General features: G+C 41.7%; 3 protein-coding genes across 7 annotated transcripts; 1 reads left to right on the top strand and 2 right to left on the bottom strand.

Moving 5' to 3' along the window:
- Window positions 1-422: 422 nt before the first annotated feature.
- On the bottom strand, window positions 423-6,667 carry LOC135595874 (vacuolar protein 8-like). Of its 5 annotated transcripts, XM_065087324.1 has the most exons (4): window positions 4,808-6,667; window positions 2,947-3,044; window positions 1,291-1,902; window positions 423-1,204 (listed from the first exon to the last, which is right to left on the bottom strand). In XM_065087324.1, the coding sequence occupies exon 1, from the start codon at window positions 6,553-6,555 to the stop codon at window positions 4,861-4,863; it is 1,695 nt and encodes a 564-aa protein (XP_064943396.1). In that variant the 5' UTR covers window positions 6,556-6,667; the 3' UTR covers window positions 423-1,204; window positions 1,291-1,902; window positions 2,947-3,044; window positions 4,808-4,860. The 5 variants fall into 5 exon arrangements, with proteins under 5 accessions (XP_064943396.1, XP_064943395.1, XP_064943399.1 ...); XM_065087323.1 differs by lacking the exon at window positions 2,947-3,044 and having other exon boundaries at window positions 424-1,204; XM_065087327.1 differs by lacking the exon at window positions 2,947-3,044 and having other exon boundaries at window positions 424-1,201.
- Window positions 6,668-9,810: 3,143 nt separating this feature from the next.
- LOC135595873 (uncharacterized) lies at window positions 9,811-13,142 on the top strand. The gene is made up of 6 exons (XM_065087322.1): window positions 9,811-10,087; window positions 11,807-11,905; window positions 11,984-12,092; window positions 12,507-12,578; window positions 12,718-12,723; window positions 12,810-13,142. Exons 1-6 carry the CDS (start codon window positions 9,894-9,896, stop codon window positions 12,915-12,917), a joined length of 588 nt encoding a protein of 195 aa, XP_064943394.1. The 5' UTR covers window positions 9,811-9,893; the 3' UTR covers window positions 12,918-13,142.
- Window positions 13,143-16,119: 2,977 nt separating this feature from the next.
- Window positions 16,120-17,465, bottom strand: LOC135595872 (protein CURLY FLAG LEAF 1-like). The gene is made up of 2 exons (XM_065087321.1): window positions 17,098-17,465; window positions 16,120-16,572 (listed from the first exon to the last, which is right to left on the bottom strand). Exons 1-2 carry the CDS (start codon window positions 17,299-17,301, stop codon window positions 16,186-16,188), a joined length of 591 nt encoding a protein of 196 aa, XP_064943393.1. The 5' UTR covers window positions 17,302-17,465; the 3' UTR covers window positions 16,120-16,185.
- Window positions 17,466-20,995: the final 3,530 nt, after the last annotated feature.

Here is a 20,995-nt window from a genome sequence, read left to right as displayed (position 1 = left end):
GCCCGGTTGGGATGGAAAATGTGCTCATTTATCTGGGTTGGCAATTCATGCATGTGGAATTGAGTTTGTGGATGGGTATCTTAAATTCCTTCTGGATAATATCTGGGTGCCTATACAGACATAGGCAATTATGAATTTGGTGTTCTTGTAAGTCTACATGAGAAGGTAAATCTATGCATCTAGAATGATAGATGATGCATCTTGATGTTCATGCAGATTTTTGTGTAGAAGTGTCTCCAAATGCATATTAGCTTTGGGAATCCCAAACCTTTTGTTTCTTGTGGTGTTTGATGCCAGTTTTCTGTGGAGTTGACTGCAGGTTAGATCCAAATGTAGCAGCACTGAAATCTCTCAAGCTGATTGCAATTGAGTTTGGGTTCTCGCTCAACTTAATTTTTTGCACAACATGAGTTTGTAATAGTTCGTCTTACTGATCAATGTACCGATATGGCATAATCGATACGGTACGGTAAACCTTAATTTATTTGTATATGTGCTCTCAAGCATATGAATGAACTATCCTTAAAAAACTATTGGAGAATGAGGTATCATTTGACATTGCAAGTGATGGTTTACCAAAGGTGACCGAGTGAGATATCATTTGGCCTCGTCTCTTTCTTTCTTTCCTTGCATCCTGTTTAATTGCAGAAGCAGAGTACAGACATGGCTGCTGCCACCATGCATGCGTCTCTACCAGAGAAACAAAGTGCCACTCACTGGTTGGTTCAGCTGTGACATTAAAGATAGGTGAGCTTTTTTGATGCCTTGGCCACCTATATATTTATGGGCGTCATCCTTTTCTGCTAAGTTAAAAGTGTCGTAGTAGACTGGAGGGTGAAGGAGATGGGGATGCTCTGCTGCTCTTCGGGTGGGGGTGGTGGTGGTGATGTCGGCTCTGCTCTCTTAAGCCTTCTCGTGGCTGTCTTGGTTGTAGTGCTGGTTCAGCTCCTGTGTCAGCCTCCACCGAGAAGAAGAATCAGAGTCTACCGCTGTTCCTGAAAGCAATCAGTGTTGGCCTTCCTGTTGTTTTAATCTCTTGGTTTCCTTTTCTTGTTTTTATGCCACAACACCATGAATTTGTGCTTCGGTGATCCTTTTTGGCGTTCTCTTTTTACCTGTTTGAAGTGGAAGGACTCGTGATGGAGTTTTGCAAACCAAGATGGATTTATGTTGACGGAACCAGGTGGAGAAATCTTTTCCTCTGCTGCAAAAGACACAAAATATGCATGAATAAGATATAAGGTTGCAATGATTGATCATTTGGACTAAAAGAAGATTGGCACCACTTACAAAGTTTCTGTCATTGCTAGGTTTATGCTGTAAAAGACATGAGATGGTCATGTTCTTCATACTGTAACCTGGGGAAAGGTCTATAATATGCATTGTCTTCTCCTTTTTGTTTAGTTGTGTTCATGTACCAAGGATGGGGTGTTGGCAAATGAAGAACAATAGAAGCATGGCACTTCTACTGGTCAACCTCTGTCCTCCAAGGAAACAGAGATGCCAAAAGTTGCAGCAGTTATAAAGTAGGCACATACAATATGGTCTTCTCCTGTAGGTAATGAACATTGAGAACCACAAAATTTGCTTCTGGTAGCTGCCACCACTCCATCAGTGCCTTCCCTTCATCCTCTCCACCTTTCAGGTTTCAATCCATCTGCAGGACTTGCATCAGTGATGCAGGATACTTTGCATAAAAACTTGACAATGTTGCTTTTGCCGAAGAAACTTGACCGTTGGATAGATGACCCAATCTGAGGCTTTAACAATGTTGGGGTGCAAGGAGGATCCATGCGGGCAATTGAAGTCCTGATATCTAAAATATGTCACTCTGATATCTAAACTTGACCTTTGGATAGATGACCCAAACCCTGACCGCTCCTGATATATCTTTTCCTGTAGCTGCACAATATCATACAACCAACTTGAGCATTTGAGCGGGGAGTTGACTGAGATTAAGAGAAAAAAAACCAGGTACAAGTCCACTTCACAATCAGTATCAGTAGCTGGTATCTAAAATATGTCACTCCTAACAGTAGGTAGCAATCTGATAAAAAAAACATCAAATTTGATTGTGTCTACAATGATTCCAATCATCTCTAGAAGATCTTATCAGTAAAAAATTGTTTCAGCAAGTCAAATCTATGTACAATCTGGTTTAGTAAAGTGAAATGTAAGGCAAATGCACTTGCCAAGGATTATTTTCATCAGGTTATGTGGCATGATCATCATATATGTTGTCATCTCTATTTTACGGCCCTCCTAGATTTAGTTGTTCGATAACATGCCGTCTTCTTTATTTTTATTGGAAGAAGAAAGAAGAATTAATTCAGAAAGTAAAGCAAAATCCTTGAGATTTGTATTCCACATAATTACAACCAATCCAAATGATCAAACAACAACTGAAAAAAAATCCATTGGAATAGAAGAAATCAGTAAAAAGGTTCCTCGTTAGTCATACAAATTGACCGATGAATTAGAAGGACTGGATCAAGAAAATGGAGAAGAACAGAAGGAAGATTATGAAATTAGTTCAAGAAAAGCGAAACGGGTGGTGATCTATGCTGATAACAATCTGGATACCGATACTTCAAGCAAATCCTTTCTCACACTGGATGTCTTTACAAGTGCAGTAGATATTGTTCTGGAATGCACAAAACTGATGCTTAGCTTGGGAAACCAAAGAATTAAGTTTAAAGGCAAGTAGTTAGCTTAAGATTTGTGCCAAACATAAAAGAATTATATTCAAAACTATAAGTAAATGTCATGCTTGGGTGGGATGAACTGCTAGTTGAAATATTAATCAAAATCAGATGACGTGAATCTAACTTATGTTCCATTTAAAACAGAACTCGATTAAGACAGTCACTGCAAGTTGACCTCAGGTATGGTTGCAACATTTGCTAGCCGACATTTGATAACTCAAAAACCAAGATCGAACAATACCGCTTAGACTGGACATAATAAGATCTCAGGCTCTTCTAGTCCTTCCCAATCTTGCCATTGCTTTACCACTACTTAAGTACTCCAAGGTCTTGTAATCCCTTGTACAGAAAATAAATATTAGGATACCAAAGAGGTCAATTAACCAGCATTTTCTCAAGAAAAATGTAGATGATTTTTATCGGTATAAGACCAGAAGAAAAGTGTCATTTCGGGTTAATCCTGATTGGTTCAAAATATTGCCTATGACAATACAACTCAAAGGCTTTGTAGTTATGCTACAACTAGACTCCTCAGTTGATCGTAAGTCATAATGTTAGAGGTTAAGCCTTTGTTCAAACAATTTGGTCAGCTAAAAATCCTTCGTGGTAAATGACACCAGCATGTCTTCCTGACATGATTAAATAAAGATACAGACTTCAAGGTTTTTCGTGGCATGAACAGATTAACTTTTTCAAGAAAGATACAAGGTATCTTGAGTTGCTTGTTAGGAAGAAGAGTGAAAGCTTCAGAGTTCTTTCCAGGATACCACATGAAAGGATTCATGTTAATCTTTTGCTAACCATAGACAAGTTGTGGTAGGTAGGAAAGCCTAATATTCAAATTTTCCTCAACTTATTGCATGGCAGTTGGACAAGAAGGCAATAGTTTGAAAATCTAGGAAATTCAACTTTTGAAAAAAAAAAAAAACATGCAATGAATCAGATCTATAGGCGTAACAAAGCCTCAGGGCACCAGAATCAAATATAGTAGTGTCCTAAGGGATGAAATTAGCTTGTACTTAAAACATCAAGCTTTGACAGGAACAACTTCACAGAAGTTTATCTCCATCTTCACTTGTCACTCACTCATCAGCCTTTGAGTCGAGACATAACTGGATGAACGATGCAATACTGTGATTATGAAATCAGCAAAGTCTATGGTTTAGTAATCATAGACCTAAAGGTAAACTCATAAAGCAGATACCAAAACATTATTACCCCAACAACACCTATATTCAATCCGTAAGTAGCTACATAAGAGCAAGTGGGAGCTCCCAACCAATTCACATGCTAATTAATTTACATGATAGTCAATGTTCATAATAAATTCTAACCGACTATTATGATCATCCAAAATGTAGGAAAAATATGTACCTGCCTGATTAGGAGGCACCGGGACAGGAACTACAGAACAGACATATGTCCATGTTGCTTCAGTGGAAAGGCCAAAACAAATGTACCTTACATGCAAAGAATACTTTCCTATTCTCGACACTTTCTGTTTATCATGTGGTAATATTCCAAATTTGTGGTACAACATAGCACCAAATTCCCTATTTAGCTCCATGATGTATTCTTGTATCTTGTGGTGGGTGGAGAAGTTAAACCCTATTGAATGTCTTTCTTCAATAACCTAAAAAAAAAAAGGACCAACGGCAGTAGATTCCTTCTAAAAGGACTTTTTGACATAAAGATTCACTTGGGAGAATTTATTTGACTTCAAAAGATTAAGGGATACAAGATCTCTCCAATGAAGATCCTAATAAAAGTGGAGCAAGTAATCTCACATACAACCTAGGCTTCAAGAGTGTCCTTTCTCGTGCATTCAAGTTTTAGAGCTATACTGACTGCGAAATGCCTCTACTACATAAACCAATCAAAACATAAACTTCATTTGGATTCACAATGACATACAACTATGACATGAAAATTACTTCATTTGGATTCAAAACAATTCCTTTATTTTCACTTACACATCAACAATCTCATCCAGAACTCAACAATCTAGAGCATATACACGATGGAAACATAACAAAATTATCTACAGAAAGGATGAATAGACATCAGATAACAATCACTGGGATAGTGTGAATGTTACATACAGATCAAGAAGTAACCTTCAAATGCTGGATCCTTCTTGTTGCTGACTCTGTAACTAAGTTCTTGGAAACACCCCCAATATCTTTCCCCTTCCCAAGTTCTCAAGAAGCTTCTTTGCTCCATCCACCTCCATCTCCACAAGTCTCTGCAGGTACCCGCAAGCTCCTGCAGCCACCATTTGCTTCCTGCACTTCCTTGACTGCGAAATTGATCGCAATACCAAGATTGCATACCTCTTATCGAAATCAAGGACCAAGGGATCAAGGAGCTGCACTACATTTACAATCCCCTTCTCCTCCTTCCTTAACAATCTTTGGTATCCGGGGAACGACATGAGTGAGGCCAAAGCCCTTGTGGCAGCTTCCTTCTCTTCCACAGCTTTGGCCTCCAACATGCGGACTAGTCGAGACACGGCATCCCCAAGCTCCTTCCTCGTCCTCCGTATGACCAAACCCAATTCAGCGACTGACTTGGCTGCCTCCGTTCTTGTTCCTGGCTTGCTGTCTTCCAGTGCAGCAATAATGAGAGGAAGGAAGCCAGCAGTGACAATGATCTCAGCAATGTACCTAAACGATGCCAGATTTCTTAGTAAACCGATTGCAGGCTCGAGATTTCGATCATCTGCACTGCCGCCTGCTTCCCAGTAGTTCTTTATGCATTCCAAAGCCCCCTCTTTAAAGATAGACAGCTTTATGCTCTGTGATTCTTCGCCAGCTGATAGATTACAGAGGCAACCAACAGCGTTCTCTTGGGCAAGAGGAATCCCCGAGGCCAAAACCCTGAGGAGGACGGGGACTCCGTTCTCTTCCAGGAAGTTCTGTCGAAGTTCTTGAACTGTGGCGAGGTTCTTCAGCACTGCAGCGGCGGTAGCCTGGGCGGAGGGTGTTCCGGCGCGGCAGATCTCGAGGAGTGCTGCGATTCCACCGCGGGACCCGATGATGATCGCATTTTCCCTGGTCAGCGTTAGGGTTTGAAGGGCCACGCAAGCTTTCTCCTTGGCGGCGCCGCCCTCGGACTCGAGGACGCGGGCAAGGTGATTGAGGAGGGTTGCGCCCTCAGCCAGCAGAAGATGGCGACAGCTCGGCACGGCAGAGATCCTCGCGATCGCCGCCGCAGCCTTGTCCCTCGCCTCGTGGCAGGAGGCGGCGACCGCGGTGGAGTCAAGGAGGCGGACCAGCGCCGGTACCACCCCATGGGCGGCGACGACCACGACGTTCTTGTCGTCCTCGCGGAGTAGGTCGAGAAGAGAATCCAAGGCGGAGATCCTCGAAGCGGAACTCCCAATCTGTAGGCGTGTCACGAGGCTCCTGGCCTCCACCCGGACGAGCTCGCGGCGCGAGCTCCCCCCCGCCGCCTCCAGCGGCGGCGAAGGTGGCTCGGGGAGGGTACCGGAGCGGAGAAGCAGGTCGGCGTCGGCAGCGAGCTGGTGAAGGGCCGCGGAGGCGGCGGCGATATCGCTCTGGGTGCGGAGCCTGGCGGCGGGGGGTTCGGGGGAGCGGCAGTGGGCAGCGAGATCGAGTGCTGGGGCGAGTGTCTGGGCGAGGGAGCGGAGGAGGTCCACGGCGAGGGGGTTCGTTGGGAGTGCGGGGAGGTCGTCGAGAGCGGCGGAGAGGCGGGCGACAGCGACGGAGACGGAGGTCCACCTGCTGCGGAACGACTGGGCGTCGGAGGCGGCGGCGGACAGAGAGGCCAGGAGGCGGCGGCAGCGGCCGAGCTCGTCGCCCTCGTCGGCGGGAAGCGTCACCTCCATGGCGGGAACAGGGGCAGTTCGGGAAAACGCAAAAAAAAAAAAGGATTAAGAGCTCCACCACGGAGTGTTCGTTCACGCGACACAATAGAAATATGAGAAAGCAGCAGAGGAACCACAGAGCACATGAGAAAGTATAAAGAGGAAACGTTAAGATCACCTTCCTTTCCACCACCGAAAAAGACAGAGGCAAAAAAGATATATTACGTGGGTCCCACATTGTTGTCCTGTCGGATGACTTACTCTGCAGGTGATGTAAATGGGCCTCAGGGCTTTGGGTCAGGAAACATGTGGTTTCAGAAGTATTTAATGGATTCCCAGAGAGCAAAGAAGAATGATGGCTACATTATTGCCGAACCCAACTTTTTACCTCTGACGCGGAGATGCTGTGGGACCCGCCTTTCCATTTTGCGTCGACTTTTTTGACTTTTGGAAATGAGGAGGCCACTGTGTTCGACTTCCATGACCTCCAGGAGGCGACTAATGCTTCACCGGACACAGACAGGATTTCACGAATAGGCAATGCTGCTGCTCTTTGTGGTTCTTCTTTTTCTGATGTCATTCGTGAAGTCGAAGGAAAAAATCTCATGGAAAAGCGTTGATGTCATTTGTGTAGAGTTACTGGGGATCGATCCACATCAACAGAACTGTAGCAGTCACATGATTCAAGAAAAGAGGAAAACAAAAGATGAGATGGCCTTAAAGTGATCATCGATCAATAATTGAAACAGCAAGAGAAGAAGCTGCACTCGATGGGGATGGTCAAACAGTGCAACGCACGGCAACAGCCACGAGAGTCTCGACTCACACTGCATCGTCACCTTCGATTGCACGGTCGGACGGTGTGCCCGTTTCGTGACATCGACACTGTGCTGATGTCAACTAACAAAGATGATGCCAATTAACACTGTGCTGCTGTTTACAGGTCATACACATCAACTAATTGTTGGAGTGAGTAAAAGAGAATTCAACGAGCTTAAATAGACTATAGATTTCTCATCTAAAATGGAGTGTTGGCGTTTGATGAAGGGAATCTGCAAAGGTGGCTAATAATTGAGATTAGAGCTGATTAAGAGAACAAATCATTGCCGGACTGATGAGTGTTGGAGACGGGATCGCCTGTGTAATGAACTCCTGGAAGGACAAGGCAGCTGTGCAATGCCACATTAATGACGAAAGACTGTTCCAGTGTCATACCAACAATAGTTTCTCGAGCAAGACTGACGAGCGATGAAGAAGACAGCGCATGTTTGCTATTCTATCGTGGAATCTGTTCCTGGCTTATTATGATATCGATGTGGTTGATTTTGATCATCGATCTGACTCAATGAAGCTTTTTTACCATGTCATGTCGGCAAGCACAAGTCACCCATGGCTTCCAAAGCCTGAAACAAAGATACGTTGTCCAAATAGAGACGGACACAGCGGGGTGCTAAAGCTATTAATTGTACTGGCACGGATTATAATGTCTAAGCTGCATCTTTGGACGTTTCTGATATGTATATATATATCTGCACAGTCGAGACATTAATCACGGCACTAAAGTGCTGGCCAACAGTAACCCCCAAATTTATGACTCCTATTACGAGGAGGAGCTCAGTCTTCTGTCACTGTAATGTTCTTGTCGGGGATCTTGTATCTACTAACTCTTCGCATCTCCCAGAAGTGCATTGTTGTTTGCTCTTTCTTCCCTCTTCGGGCCATTGACTAAAGATCTGCAGTCAGATCTCTGATTGATGGTGCATTTATGTCGACATACTTAGGTTCACTTTGGGTAGGTAACTTTTAGTGCATTGCGATCCGGTCTGAGGTGGTATTCGATGATGCTGCGAAGAGATGAATCAAAGAATAGGATTGACAAGAGCAGAGAGGGAGAACGATAAGGTTTTGGGTTGATCACAGAGACTGGAACATGCATGCATCAAAGGAGTCAGTCTGTGAGATGAATCCAAGGCAAGCAGATGAAGAACTGCTTTGAGACACCTGCACTACCTTATCTCTTCTCAATTCAGTGAATGTTGGCAGGGTTACCATGGCCGAAAGCAATACGCAACCGGTCATCTCTCACACCACGTTTTGGCTCCATTGCCATCACCTGGAAAGCCTGATGGGAACAAAGAACCGTAATTAGCGGGTAGACTTTGTTTGGATTCAGATAGCATAGCCCCAAGGCATGATCAGTTCATGAATCCTTTCCACCTTGTCTTCATCAGTAAGATGCATGGATTCAAGTGAGATGTGGAATCCTCTTCCACATGATGCCGCCACTTGAAGGAGCTAAAAGATGAAACGACGAAGAGATTGTGAACTTGGATGTTTCTCTTTCTGCGTACAGGATTACACTCGTTCCTACCCTATCAAATTAGTAGGATGAATGTTTTTGAGAAGATTACAAGACTATGCTGTGTTAGTGGATGCATCAGGAAGAAAAGGCTCATCGATGGATTAAGCAGATCAGTGCCATCTGTTCTCTCGCTCTCTCTCTCTCTCTCTCTGCTGCATTATAAATAGCAGCGAATGGAGCAGAAAACCACAGCATCTCACACTTGGGCAGAAGAGGATAAGAGTGTCTTTGATAAGCCAAGGATGACTTGCCTACAGTCTCTTCGTGAATCCCAAACACATCATTAGATCGTTGAGTTTGCAGTAGGCAGTCTCCTTGGCTACTCTAAGAGGCTCGTATCCAGACGCAGGACTGTTCTACCTTCTCTCTCACGGCTGTCGTCATGGAGAAGACGAAGACGAAGAAGAGGAAGCACGTGGAGCACTGCTCATCGCAACCAACGTTTATTTGTGTCTCCTTCTGATTCGGTGCATGATTAATCCATTTGATATTTGGTGATAATGCATCGATTGATATATGCACACATCCATAGATTAACTCATCTCCGATCCCAAATCGAGTCCAACGTACGAATTGGGCTCGAGTTAAATTAACTAATCTTTTGATACACACACACACACATATTTCTGATTAATATTTAGAGTTCCTAATTAATGTTCAGTAGTGAAAATAATTAACTAATCTTTTGATACACACACACACACACACACACACACACACACACACACATATATATATATATATATATATATATATATATATATATATATATATATATATATATATAGTTCCTAATTAATGATTGGTATTGAAAAAAATGATTTAAAAATATTATTTTGAAAATTCGATTATCATTTATATAAGGAGAAAGTGGAATTTGTCAAAAGAGGAAAAAAAAAAGAGGCATTTTTGAAAGTCATGGCGGCCTTATTATGAGCGGTAGTACGTGGCTACGACTCTCTGTTGAGGTTTTCCGAGACCTCACGGAACCCTAGCCATGGCGAAGCCTAGATCGGGATTCCTCGTCGTCCTCCTCCTCCTCGCGGCTCTTGTCCTCGCCGCCTCTCCTGCGGCGATGGCGACCTCCGATGCCCCCTTCATGGTTGCGCACAAGAAGGTGAGCCTCACGCGGCATAAATCTGGCGTGGACCGAGTCTCCGTCTCGATCGACCTCTACAACCAAGGATCCTCGTGAGTAACCCCAGAGATCTACGGTTTCCTGTTCTTTCTCGAATTCTGTTGCGCCTTTTAATCGTCTGATATGTTAGGATTTATGCTTGTCGTATCAGATCCAAGAAAGCGGTGATCCTTTTTTATCTTGGCAATTGTATTTCTTCCATATACACTGATTTTGTTTATAAATGTTTGTACAGATGTACTTGATATGTTTAATTTTGCTGTAGATTGGTATGCTTGGATCTGGTTTTGGCTTATGCTCGATTATTTAGCGTACTGTGGCTTCTAGATTCTGTTCCTTGTCTAAAATGATTGATCGAATGATTTGCTATCTGATGGGGTTGGATGCGTGAAATAACCTCTCTGGTGTGAGTGTGAACCTGTGAGTGATGCCTTCATTATTGATCCTGAGATATCAAATACTTAGTTATTATGTAATATACTATATCAATAGTGGTCAGCTGTAAAAAATTGATTGGTCTTTCCTTATATTAAATAAGGTCCGTAGCGTAGTGGCAAGGGTGAACATTCTGGGATTACAAGCTAGTGGTGTCACCTGTTCTTTTGGCGGTGACTTTTTTGTTTATTTTACTTAGTTTCCATTTTTTTTCTTTGCATACTAGGTATATAAAATGCATCAACCTTCATCCTCGAACTTCTTTTACTCGTTCCAATGCAAATTTATCACATTCATTTCGTAATTTTTGCAGAACTTGCTGATCTTTTTAAATTTCCTGAATTCTGATTTTGACTGATGATAATCCAGTCTGAAATGAAAAATGTGACATTTATTGTCACTAGGTTAGCTATTGGATTGTCCAAATTAGTTGGTCTTGTATCTTTTTTAATAAGTATTATGAAGACATATATGTGTCCAATAGGTTATTGTTGTGGCCTTGGTATTATTAAGAACGCTGACAGTAGTAACGTTAGCAATTTAAGTAATGATGCATTAATTAAACGGCAAGAAATCTTCTTCTATATGAGTTAATCACTAAATGAGTATGATGAATAGAGTGTTTGATGTTAATTGGATATTCTGAAGGCAAAAGGGTGAAAGTGGCCACATCGAATACGATCTTATTTTTACATCATCGATGTACAAGATACTTCCCTCAACAGCTGATATTTCCTTGTTCATCACTGGTGCCTGATAAATTTAGGAACACGGGGAACAAGTCAAAGGTATAATGTTTACCGACTAGAACCTAATCGAGGAATGTATGTCATTTACATTTTATATAAAAAATATTTAACTTGATGAAAACTTATAGCTGAAGATTACTGATGGTTTATAGAGCAGAAAATTCAGCTAACAGTGGATGACTATTTTTGCTATTCCTAGCTGATGGATGCATCTTATTAAGTCCCAATTAGATTCTGAACTCACAGGACTTATGCATATAGAAAATAACCATAGAAAATGACTCATTGAACTGTTCTAGGTTCATCTCAAAATGCTTTCAGGAGATAAACCCTGAATACTTGACTCAAGTTAAATACTGATATGCACACAATTGTGGCTTTTTGCTACTTCACACTGTTGCAGTTGTTTGTTTCTCTTTGTGTCGTTATCATTTACATGATCAAATTTTTATCATTAAATACTGAAATGTCTTCTCAAGTGTATCACTTCCACATAAGAGATGAGGGATTAACTTGCTATCTTGCTAGGATTTCAAATGATGTACTTCATATGTCTAAACACATGGTAACTTATGTTGAACCATTCAGGACTGCATATGATGTGAGTCTGAATGATGATAGTTGGTCCCAAGATATGTTTAATCTCGTCTCTGACAGCACATCAAAGACATGGGAAAGGCTTGATGCGTGAGTATTTTTTCCTCCTATAACTTCTGCATGACAAAACTATTAGTTTTCGCAATTAACATAATTTGTGTTTTTCAGTGGTTCCTCTGCTTCTCACTCCTTTATCTTGGAGTCTAAAACAAAAGGCATGTTCCATGGTTCTCCCGCTGTCATCAAATTTCGTATCCCCACAAAGGCTGCACTGCAGGTCTGGTCTTTATCTTGCTCGTAAAAGCATGTAAATAAAATTTGGAGAGATACATTTTTGAGTTTATGATGCGTGCCATTTTGGCTTCCAGTCATTAATGTTGGCCATGAAGGAAGACCTTTGGTGTTTCATTTCCCTGAGTTACTGCTTGAGAAATCTGCGAGTGAATATCAGTGTAAATTATGATTAGTCTCCTTAGCCCATTCTAGGTATTGCTGGAATGCATAATGATTTTTCACGGAATCTATTCAGAAACCTTTCTCAGATATTTTGCTGCAGAAACCGTAGAAATTCTAAATTAATTTTTGGTATATAACGACCCATACATATATTCTGAACTTTTGGTTGATGTGCACAGTGATTTATTATTGTTGCTGAATGTTGTGGCTTAAAATTCATGTCTCCCTTTCGTAGGAAGCGTATTCTACTCCCATTTTGCCATTAGATGTTCTTGCTGACAAGCCTCCTGAAAAGAAGTTAGAATGGGTGAGTTATCCACATACCACTATTCATCCGTTGTACGCTGGTTGTTTCCTTTGTCTTATCACTTACTAATGTTCGGTTGCAACTTTCATGTGATGTCTCTACTTTAAAAACCGTCATGCTATGATCCAACCTGGTGCAGGCAAAGGTAAGTCTCCTTGCTGTATGTTCATTATAGTAGCAGAGCTTATGATCCATGAGCTTCTCTACCTAAAACCAACCATTGTTATGCAGAGGCTGTTGGCAAAGTATGGATCTCTGGTGTCGGTTCTGACACTGGTCGGACTGTTCATCTATGTGATTGCAACTCCATCGAAGATGACGAGCAAGAAGAGGCGGTAAATTGCAGTATCTGGTGGATGTTTGCTTGATTTTTCTTTGAAGATACCCTGGAGGACTGTAAGCCGAGTTTTGCTTCGTCATGCTTAAAACATAACCTTGTGCCGTCGCTAGGACTGGTAGAGGCTTCAAGGGTTTAACCTTTGTCCTTGGCTGATATTTGTAGCGTTCCTAAATCCACTAGAATTTGAATTTGGATGAAACGTATGCATCGAAACTTACTTCCCACAGGCATCTGTCTAAAGCCATCCAGATCTGAGGGGCGTGGCTCTGCTGTCCTGGCTCAGTGCTTGTCGCAGGACACGGTAACCGGTCGTTGGCCGAGGCTGCAGGGGCCCAAGCTCGCGAAGGTGGACCCTGCTGGAACCACCACTGTCCGGCTGCCGCGTCGGAGCACAACCCAGCTGTCTGGAAATGGACGCGTGAGGCCATCGCCTGGTGGCTGTACTTAAAGGTGTTCGATGGTCATCCTCAGGTAATCACAGAGCATCCAAAAAATAGTACTGCCGCTGTCGAGGTCTGCTGTTTTCCCCCCTTCCCTATTCCTTGGTTTGAAATTTCTTGGCATGCCTTTGCTTTTATCAGTGGATTAAGGATTTCATGCACCTGCAATAGGGTACTCGATCTCATGATGCTGAGGGAATAAAAATGAACGTGAGATGGCTTGTCTAAATTACTGGTTCGTAGAGGGTTTCTGTGTGCACCCGACTGTGTTTGCGGTGGGCAGGGTGGGGTTCCACCGGTCGCTTTCGCGGCAGCCGTTGGATCGGGTGGTCCCGTTGCCACCTCACCGGCTCCCTGCCCGAATCTTAGATGGCCCCACGACGCTTGTCGAATCTTAGCTGTACCATCACATGTGTATTTTGTTTAAGATTAAGGGTTCATTTCCGGCGTTTCAATCGTTATCCTTTGTTTGTTTTGGTTTTCGGCAAAAGAGTAAATGATGAGAAGGGGTGGATGAGTTTTTTGAATTTTTTAAATTATTAAAAATTAATTTAGTGCATCATCATCATCATATCGATTTTTAATAAATAATTTTGGTATAAGAATATATCGGACAACAAACTATGTCATCAGTCTATAAGCGACATCTTTTATAAATATATGTTTTAGAGGAAATACTTTGTACTCCAATGTTATCGACAATAGAATTTTCTTCTCAAATCTCTCCTTTTTTTTTATTCTCATAAAAAGAATGCATCTACGGAGAATAGTATTTTTTTTAGTATGGGATAGGTGTCGTATGGGATTACTCTTTTAGTGTATATATATATATATATATATATATATATATATATATATATATATATATATATATATATATATATATATATATATATATTAAGAGTTGCAATTGCCACACTCATACTCTCTATCGAGATTCCTCGCTGTAGCATCAACATAAACCGGGAAGAATCCGATGAGATGGAAATGGGATCCACCATTGCTTCCAGTGTTTCGCCCTCGAGAGATGGCTGGTGTCAACTGGAAACTGGAGACGCGCACAGTGGGTCGCGAGCTTCTGCATTCGATGACGCGATCGACACAGCTTTGTCCTACTAATTAGCCTGTCTTCACCTCATCATAACCTTTCTCATGCACAGGAGTGCAATGCCACCCTACCACATGACATGTTTAGGTTTCTTCATGTACTGGTGCTGTGTGATTGGATGTCGGACCGTCATCACCAAGTGGGAATCACAACCTCTGCTCCCCTATGAAATCAGTACATGGTTGCAGTAGTCCGAACCTTTAAGCTTCTTTGATCAGAAAATGATGTATGTTTCTGCAACTGCGAGTTGTGTGCTGTGGGTGGAACCGGAAGAAAGAAAGCTCAAGGCCAAGCAAGCGAAAGGTGGTCAACAGTGTGGCCAGTCTTCTCCCTCTCGACGTAAAGCTATCTCACTTCCCCCACTCGGTACTTGAGGGAGCTGAGGTAGGGCCTGCGTTGCCTGAGGGAAGAAAGGAGCCAGTAGAGACTTAGGATTGCATCATTTGGCTATGATTCCAGCCACAGTCGTTTCACCAAAGTAAACAGTAGAAAGAGCCACCGAGCATCCCTCGGGTAGAGGGCATCACCCCCAAGTCACAACAGCAAAAAGATGATAGGGCTGTGTAGGAGATTAATGGGGTCTCAGCAATGAGGAAAGTTGATGCAGCAGTAGCTGCTGCTGCTACTGTCTTGCTTCCATCAAAAGTTCTGTCTTCGGTTCTGGCCTCAAATAAAGGGGTGGGGACTTCCCCTACCCAAGGCAAAAGGAGAGCTGAGGGTTGTGCCACTGTTGGTGGTATTCGTGTCAGTCTGTGTGTTTGTGTGTGTGTGTGTGTCTCTCTCTCTCCCTCCCTCCCCCTCACACCCCCACCCACAGTGGCGTAGACCGTGATATGGTCTGTTGCATTCAATGCCTCTCCTCTCTGCGCAGATTCCTTGCTGCCAAACCGAGGAAAGGTCCCTTTGTCTGAAGCACTCATCTCTCTCCCTTCACGCCTTATTATTTACCTCCTCTCCATCTCTTCTTTTATGATACAATTCTTTCATGTTCATCAAGGGCTTCTCCTTGTGGCTGAAGAAAGCAGTAAGGAGCCCAATGTAAGTAACAATACGATAGTAACGGATGGTTTCACTCCTCAGACTCCCTTTGTTTGGCATGAGGCAATCCAGAGTAGAACTACGAGATAAAGGAAAAGGAATATTTTGGTACTTGGGTGGGTCCGGTGTCGAATCTGCGTTGTCTGCAGACCTCAAGCAAGCTGTCGACGAGAGGCAATTAATGCACAATGATCAACAATCCAAGAACTGGAGAAGGTTTTATACTGCATGATGATGATGATGATGATGATGCAGTATACAGATTTGATTAGAAATGGATGCAATCACTCTCAGCGGCAGAGGCAGGCCATAGTATGGATTGTGGATTGGTACGACGTGGAGAAACAAAGATGGAAAGAGACAGAAGAAGACGAATCATATCCATCATGCAGAGATCGCATCGCTGCTCCTTGGCCGAAGACGGAAGCATCCTGAGAGGAATCCCGAAAAGAATGAAACAGAGGACGCAGTTGGTGGATGTGGTAACGAATGCAGGAGAAGCAAAGCATGGAAAGAGGAGGCGAGCCGCGAATCGAAGGCACGTTGTTTGTCATTCTTTGAAGAGAAGAGGAATTCACACTGATTCGCGTCGAACGGAAGCGAAAAAATTGGAACTTTGTGCTAAAACTTCGATCTTTTTCTCACTGAAGTGCTCCAACATATAAGAACAAGATCGAAGTTTCAAACGCAGCCGTTGCGGCCGAGGTGGAGGAGGCCGCCGCCGCACTTGGGGCAGGCGTCCACGCGCTTGGGGACCATGAAGTACATGAAGCAGGCCTTGCAGCCAGCGGCGACGAGGATTTGGCCGCCGGGCTCCTCGTTGGCGGAGGACTCCGGTGGGGAAGTGCAGGAGAGGGTGGAGGAGTCAGCAGTGTCGCCGTCATCCTCCTCCTCCTCCTCGTAGTCGACGTCCTCGCTGCCGACACGGGAGCAGCTGTACTCATCGGATGTCCCGTCTCCGTCGCAGTAGTAGCTCGAAGAGTAGGCTGAGGAAGAGGCAGCGGCGGTGCGAGGGTCCTCGGCGGTCCTGACGCCGGTCTCCTGGTTGATGTAGTAGATTTCTCCCGTCTGCAAAACCGAAAGGAGGAGTTGGAATAGGAGAGATCTACCAGTAGGAAAAGTTAGCTGAAAAGTTCATCTTACAGAAGTAAAAAATCGAATCTTTGGCACTGTTTTGCGAAGAAATGTAGAACAAAACTGCACAGAAGAGGAATCTACAAGACAACCAAGGAAAGTAGTGACAAGATAAGCACCAACAGGCACAGAGAAAGAGAACAGCAGACAGAGAGATCGATAGATCTCTCTTTCCACTTTGTTTCCGCTCTTTAGCTCTTTGCATCAAAAGATCAGAAACAAGTTCTCCCTCCCTCCCTCCCTCGGGAATCTCTTCTGTTTTGCCCGACTATTTTGAAGCGAGAGAGAGAGAGAGAGAGAGAGAGAGAGAGAGATGGGCGCGGCGCGGAAAGGAAGGATTTTGACGGCCGAATCGGTCCCAAAACCGCATTTTTGAGGCTAGGGTTGGGCATTTATGATCAATGATTGGCGATAGGGAGAGGCGCATTTAAGGAGGGGAGGACGGGAGGGAGATCGCACCCGCATGTCAAGGCACTGCTCCCAGTGGTACGGGAGGGCGGTGTCGGAGTTCAGCTCCACCGTGATTCCCCCAGCGCTCTCGTCGGTCGCCTCGGCGAGGTGCGGCGGCGGCGGCCTTGGCGGCGACTGGTCCCCTCCTCCGCCTCCCCCCAACGAGCAGCTCCTCAACGAGGCGGCGATCATCTCGATGTTGGGAGCCGCCATCGCCGAAGGCGAAGCCCACAACCAATGCAAGACGAGATGAGGAGGAGGAGGAGGAGGGGGTGCGGAGAAAGTTGGTGGAAGCAGTTGAAGAAGAAGAAGAAGAAGAAAGAGGCTTTTTGTTTTGGGGGAGTTTTTGGATGGAGAATAAAACGGAAGCAGAGTTGGGAACGCCGGTTTTAACGCGGCCTTCTCAAAATAAAATAAAATAAAATAAAATCCATTTTTCTAAAAAGAAAAGAAAAGAAAAGAGGATTTGTTATGTTGTGATAATAGGTTTGGAGAATGACTTCTTTCAATGAGTTGGCAAAAGTTCATAGAGGAGGTTTTAAAACTAATGTCCGCATGGCTCCAAATTTCTTCGAATATATGAGGATGTTGCGTCTCTACCATGTAACTCCATCTATTATTTCCCTACAATAAATTTATTTTATAATTATAACAATCTCAATTTTAGAAGGTGCCTATCTAGCAAAATATATCCAAATACTACAAGATTTATCAGAGTTTTTTCTCAGCCACACTTTATTTTTTCTGTATCATCATTTAAAAGACTTACTTGTTGGGAATCGATCAAAGACCGAGTACGTTAGATTGGGATTGAGAGATGTAAATCTCTTTTTTTTTTCAAAATATTCTCTCCTTCGAGTGAGGAAGACGATGAAATCCACTGTAGATGAACTAAGAGCCTCATCCTCCTATGAGGAGAAATACTCCTATGGGAAGTGGATGACTCTAAAGAGGAATAAACGAAGAGAACCTTTATCTATATTTTATTATGAGTCTTTCTCTCTCTAACGAAGAGAAATACTCGTATAGTACTATACGCTCTGACTTAAATTATGAGGATTATCAATTAACCTTTGACATGTCTTATTTGACTATTTTGCATGCTTTGTTTCAATGACTCTAATATGAGATCATGAACTTATTCTTTTATGAGTTGGGAAAGACATGGATGAAATTTTAAATGTTGAATGAATTGTGACTAGGTTAATAAAATCTAGAGCACCAAAATAGGCCTATTGAGCTCCGACATTATCAAATAGATAGATGGCCTAATGGAATTCAGCACCCATCAAATTTCATACATATTAACATAATAAGAAAATCACTTAAAGACATCATATGATTAAGACAAAATATGAGCACATGAGTGATAAGTCATCATTTATGACATGAGTATGAGGGCAATGTGAGGAATTCTTCACTTTGGATGGACTCATACGATTTTACTCATCATTTGTCATTATCGACATGACTGTACTGAGCTCGTGCCATAGTATGATACATTCTGACTTAAGAGGATTATCAATCAAATTTTAACATCCTTTCTCTAGTTATCTTGCATGTTTTGTATCAATAACTCTAACATAAGATGACATATCCTTTTATGAGTTAGGAAAGATGTGGATGGAATATCAAATGTTGAATAAATTATAGCTAGATTAACGAAATCATATAGCATCAAAATAGGGCTATCAAGCTCAGCCATTATCAAATAGATAGATGGCCTATACATGATGGAATTAAGGTCTCATCAAATTTCACACAAATATACTAATATAATATGAGAATCACTTAAAAATATTATATGGTAAAGATAAAGTATGAGTATACGAGTGATAAATCATCATTTGTCGTTATCAATACAAGTATGAGGGCTTGTGAGGAATTATATACTTCGAACGGTCTCACACGATTTTACTTATAGTATGAGCATAAGGACTCGTGAGAAATTCTTTACTTTGGATGGTCCACGTGATTTTACATGAGTCAAAAAAATAATTATAATGGTAAAAATTGACTTTGTGTTCTCTTACTATCAATATGATGTGAAACGTGTTTAATAGCGCGACACTTGTATAATATTTGCTCTGACAAAAAAAGGATTTCAATTTAATGGATCACTTTTGCGAACTATCATCTTCCACCTCAATCTAACCTATCCTATCCTACTTATTAATTTTATGGGTTTATATATGTAAAATGAAATTATTTTGTAAAACACTATGGCAGTAAAATGAAATTATTTTACTTAGGTACGTCAATGCTGGTCAAACATTATCCGATCAAACCCAATGCATCATCGTATGATCAAGCGAATTAGACAACGTGGACTGCAATAAAGTCATAGATTTTAGTTGCGTGAGGAGGAGTTCACTTCACCAAAGTCAAATATACTATTAAATCTAAAGTACAAATCACTATGAAACATATTCATATTTTATCGGTTTAAAATCATGTTCGATCTCTAACGAATCATATATGCCTATATTCCGGTTTTAATTTGAATCGGAGTGTGATGAGTCTGAATTATTAAGCACCAAAACCGATGCATATGCAAAGAAAGTTTTATTCCCTCATGTCAGCCATGTTCATGTCGGTGACCTTTGGAGGTACGTACCCCTTCTCGTACCGCTGCTCTTGTTGATTTCAGAACGAGTGTGCATCACATTGCGTCCGAGACCCCATCGAAGACTACTACCCTGTAACCCTGTTGGGTCCCACAATTCACTTAATACAAGTTTAATTATCTATCGCATAATTATTATAATCAAATCGGACATCGACTCCGTCAAGATTCCATTCATTCGTTGAATTTAATTAATTAATTATTTATTTTATATATATATATATATATATATATATATATATATATATGTGTGTGTGTGTGTGTGTGTGTGTGTGTGTGTAAGAAAGTAGCAAATATTTTATTTTTCTCTTTTAACCTTACAGTAAAAGAAAAAAGACTAGAAAGCTTTGAAATAAAATATAAATGTACGAGATAATAAAAAAGGGATTAGAAATATTTTGTTTTTTTTAATTTTCAAATAATCTAATTAGTGGATCAAATTGGTCTTTTTCCTTTGAAAATTAGATTATTTATCTTAAATAATTAACTATTATTAATTAAATATAAAATAAAACAGGAATGCACGTAGTGGGAGTCACGATGATGTTTGTAGATTCCTAATCTCAATGATACGATGTCAATGTCGATCGATGGTATCTTGTCGTGTGTTATTTGCAGCATTCTGTTTTATGTCAACTTTCCTCTTATTCCTGCAACCAAAATGTGGGCCGACTTGAATTTGATCTAATAAAAATAAATATTAATACCTAGACATGCACAACATGTAGATAGATAGATCAAGTTAGGAAATATTTCTATCCCATCCATGATTCCCATCGATAAACAATCGATCCAAATCATTGTCACCCTAAATACTAATCCACTAATAGGCAAATGGTTTTTCTCAGCTTTACTGTTGGTGTCAAAGGATGATTCTTTTCGATACTTTGCGCGAGTTTAATGAACTATAAATTAGAAGGAAAAAAAAAGACTTATAGTAAAATATAGATAAAGATTCTCCTTGTTTATTCCTCTTAGAGTTATCTCCTTAGCATATGAGGATTTCTCCCTCAATATTTGCATCCCTTAGGTCACGAAGAGGCTCTTAGGTCACGAAGAATATTTGCATCCCTCAATCCCAATCTATCATCCTCGCTCTTTTTATTCTTCTCTTGATCGATTCTCGAACATCCTTCTCACGTATAAATAAGTTTTTATATGATTGTACAGAAGAATCATGAAGATATTTTGCTATGATATGGTCCTTCTAAAATCGTGACCACTATAGTAGTAAAATAAATTTATTATAGAAAAATAATAGATTGAGTTACATGATAGAGA

The sequence above is a fragment of the Musa acuminata genome, chromosome BXJ1-10 (genome assembly GCF_036884655.1).
Source record: "Musa acuminata AAA Group cultivar baxijiao chromosome BXJ1-10, Cavendish_Baxijiao_AAA, whole genome shotgun sequence".
Taxonomy (NCBI): domain Eukaryota; kingdom Viridiplantae; phylum Streptophyta; class Magnoliopsida; order Zingiberales; family Musaceae; genus Musa; species Musa acuminata.
Note: the sequence above shows the minus strand (reverse complement) of the source record. Positions and strands in the feature narration are given on the sequence as shown.